This window comes from Tupaia chinensis, unplaced genomic scaffold, assembly GCF_000334495.1.
Source record: "Tupaia chinensis unplaced genomic scaffold, TupChi_1.0 Scaffold000637_1, whole genome shotgun sequence".
Lineage (NCBI taxonomy): Eukaryota > Metazoa > Chordata > Mammalia > Scandentia > Tupaiidae > Tupaia > Tupaia belangeri.
The window spans coordinates 137,162-139,559 of record NW_006160158.1 but is presented as its reverse complement, the minus strand read 5'-3'; the positions used below and the strand labels follow the sequence as shown (position 1 = coordinate 139,559).

Below are 2,398 nucleotides of genomic sequence, written 5' to 3'. Positions count from 1 at the left end.
TAATTTTGGACTAGACCCTTTATGGGACGAAAGATACTGTATATGGGAAAAAAGTAACATTAATTTTCTGATATTAATATTTGTATGACAGACATCATGTTCTCATTTTAATCTGAAGCTGCTGAAAAAAAGTATTTAGTGGGACCAGCAGTTAGCATAATGGCTATGTTGCTGGACTTCCATGTTGTCAACCGCGGTTCGAGTCCTGGACCCAGCGGCTTAAACTCACGCTGGGCGTGTGTGCGAGCATGCCCAAGATCCCGAGAGGAGAATGGAGGAGAAGAAGGGATTGCAGGGTGGCCATCCTCCCTTGAGGGTGATTTCTTGCTTTCTGTCTCTCTCTGTCTTTTTGGCTAGCGCATGTGCCCTATAGCAAAAACCCCTCCCCCCCCAAAAAAAAAGTATTTAGAAAGAAAGACAATAAAACAAAAAATGTTAATTTCTGTTATATTTATGTGAGGGCATTTGGGAATTTCTTACATAATACTTGATATTTTCAGTCAGTTTAAATTTATTTCATAATACAATGTGTAGAACAGAAAGGTAGCCACTGATGGGGAACTTATAGAAGCTGTCAAATGGGAATGAGCATATGAACTTTCTCTAAGCTCATTGGACAAAAGAATTACAAATTTTTACTGATTCTCCAGTTCTGAATTTTCTATCACATTTTATTCTTTGACAGACTTTCATTAATGAATGGGGGTCAACCAATCATGGGTCACAGAATTCATCTTGGTGGGGTTCCAGCTCAGTGCAGAGAAGGAAGTGCTCCTCTTCTGGATCTTCTCCCTGTTGTATGTCTTCAGCCTGCTGGCAAACGGCATCATCCTGGGACTCATCTATCTGGACCCCAGACTGCACACCCCCATGTACTTCTTCCTCTCACACCTGGCTGTCATTGACATGTCCTATGCTTCCAACAGTGTCCCCAAGATGCTGGCAAACCTAGTGAACCACAAAAGGACCATTTCTTTTGTTCCATGCATAATGCAGACCTTTTTGTATTTGGCTTTTGCTCACACAGAGTGCCTGATTTTGATGGTGATGTCCTATGATAGGTATGTGGCAATTTGCCACCCTCTCCAGTACACTGTCATCATGAGCTGGAGATTGTGTGTGGTCCTCACTGTCACTTCCTGGTCATGTGGATTTCTCTTGGCCTTGGTACATGCAATTCTCCTTCTAAGGTTGCCCTTCTGTGGGTCCCAGGAGGTGAACCATGTCTTCTGTGAAATTCTGTCTGTCCTCAAGCTGGCCTGTGCTGACATCTGGATCAACCATGTGGTCCTCCTTGCTGCCTCTGTTTTTGTCTTAGTCGGACCCCTTTGCTTAATGCTCATTTCCTACATGCACATCCTCTGTGCCATCCTAAAGATTCAATCCAAGGAGGGTCGCATGAAAGCCTTTTCTACATGTTCTTCACACCTTTGTGTGGTGGGGCTCTTTTTTGGCATAGCGATGGTGGTTTATATGGTCCCAGATTCTAATGATCAGGAAGAGAAGGAGAAAATGCTGTCTCTATTTTACAGTCTCCTTAATCCAGTGCTGAATCCCCTCATCTACAGCCTGAGGAATGCTCAGGTGAAGGGTGCCTTCCACAGAGCACTGCAAAAGATGAGATTCGTATAAAGGCTTGCTATATTTTAATAAGGGAATTCTGTGAACTGTATGCCAACCATTAGAAACATAGATGAAAGGAAAGTTTGTAGAAAGATGCAGTCTAACATATTGGTCAGCATTTTACAGAGAAACAAAATTAACAGTAAATATGTGTAAATGAAAGGATCTAAGGAGTCCACAGATGGCATAGTGGTTATGTCACTGGACTCCCACATGGCGGATTGTAGTTCAAGTCCTAGACTTGGTGGTTTCAAAATCATATCAGGCACATGTGCATCTGTGCCCAAGATCTCAGGAGGAGAATGGAGGAGAAGGGGTTGCAGGGTTGCAATCCCTGCTGGTGGCTTATTTCTCTTTCTCTATCTCTGTTTCTCTCTCTCTCTCTCTCTCTCTCATGTGAGTACACATACCCAAAAGTGAAAACCTCTTTAAAAAAAAAAAAAAAAGAAAGAAAGGATTTATTACAGAAATTACTCACAAGATGGAGAAGTCTCACAATAAACCATCTGCAAACTGGAGGAACAGCTGGAAGATTCTGAAGCAGCAGAACAACTCTAAGTTTGAGGCCAAAACTCCAAATACCTGGTTCACGTGCCTTTAGATGGGTGCTAACATGGGTCCAGAAGCACAGGCAAGAACCGAACACAGCCAAGGACCAAGTCATGAAGCAGAGACAGGAAGGCAGATGTGCAGGCAACATGAATGGAACACACAGTAGACTTTGGATGGAAAGACCCAGAGAGGGGAAACATGTTCCCTGCTTCCTCTGTTTGTT

The 2,398-nt window shown here is 43.1% G+C and overlaps 1 protein-coding gene across 1 annotated transcript; it reads left to right on the top strand.

Annotated features, from left to right (window-relative positions):
* Positions 1-699: 699 nt before the first annotated feature.
* Positions 700-1,632, top strand: LOC102468538 (olfactory receptor 2A2). The gene has a single exon (XM_027776173.1). It carries the CDS (start codon positions 700-702, stop codon positions 1,630-1,632), a length of 933 nt encoding a protein of 310 aa, XP_027631974.1.
* Positions 1,633-2,398: the final 766 nt, after the last annotated feature.

Bases quoted from the DNA above. Each gene is read 5' to 3' on its own strand.
- LOC102468538 (XM_027776173.1), top strand. From the start codon at position 700: ATGGGGGTCAACCAATCATGGGTCACAGAATTCATCTTGGTGGGGTTC.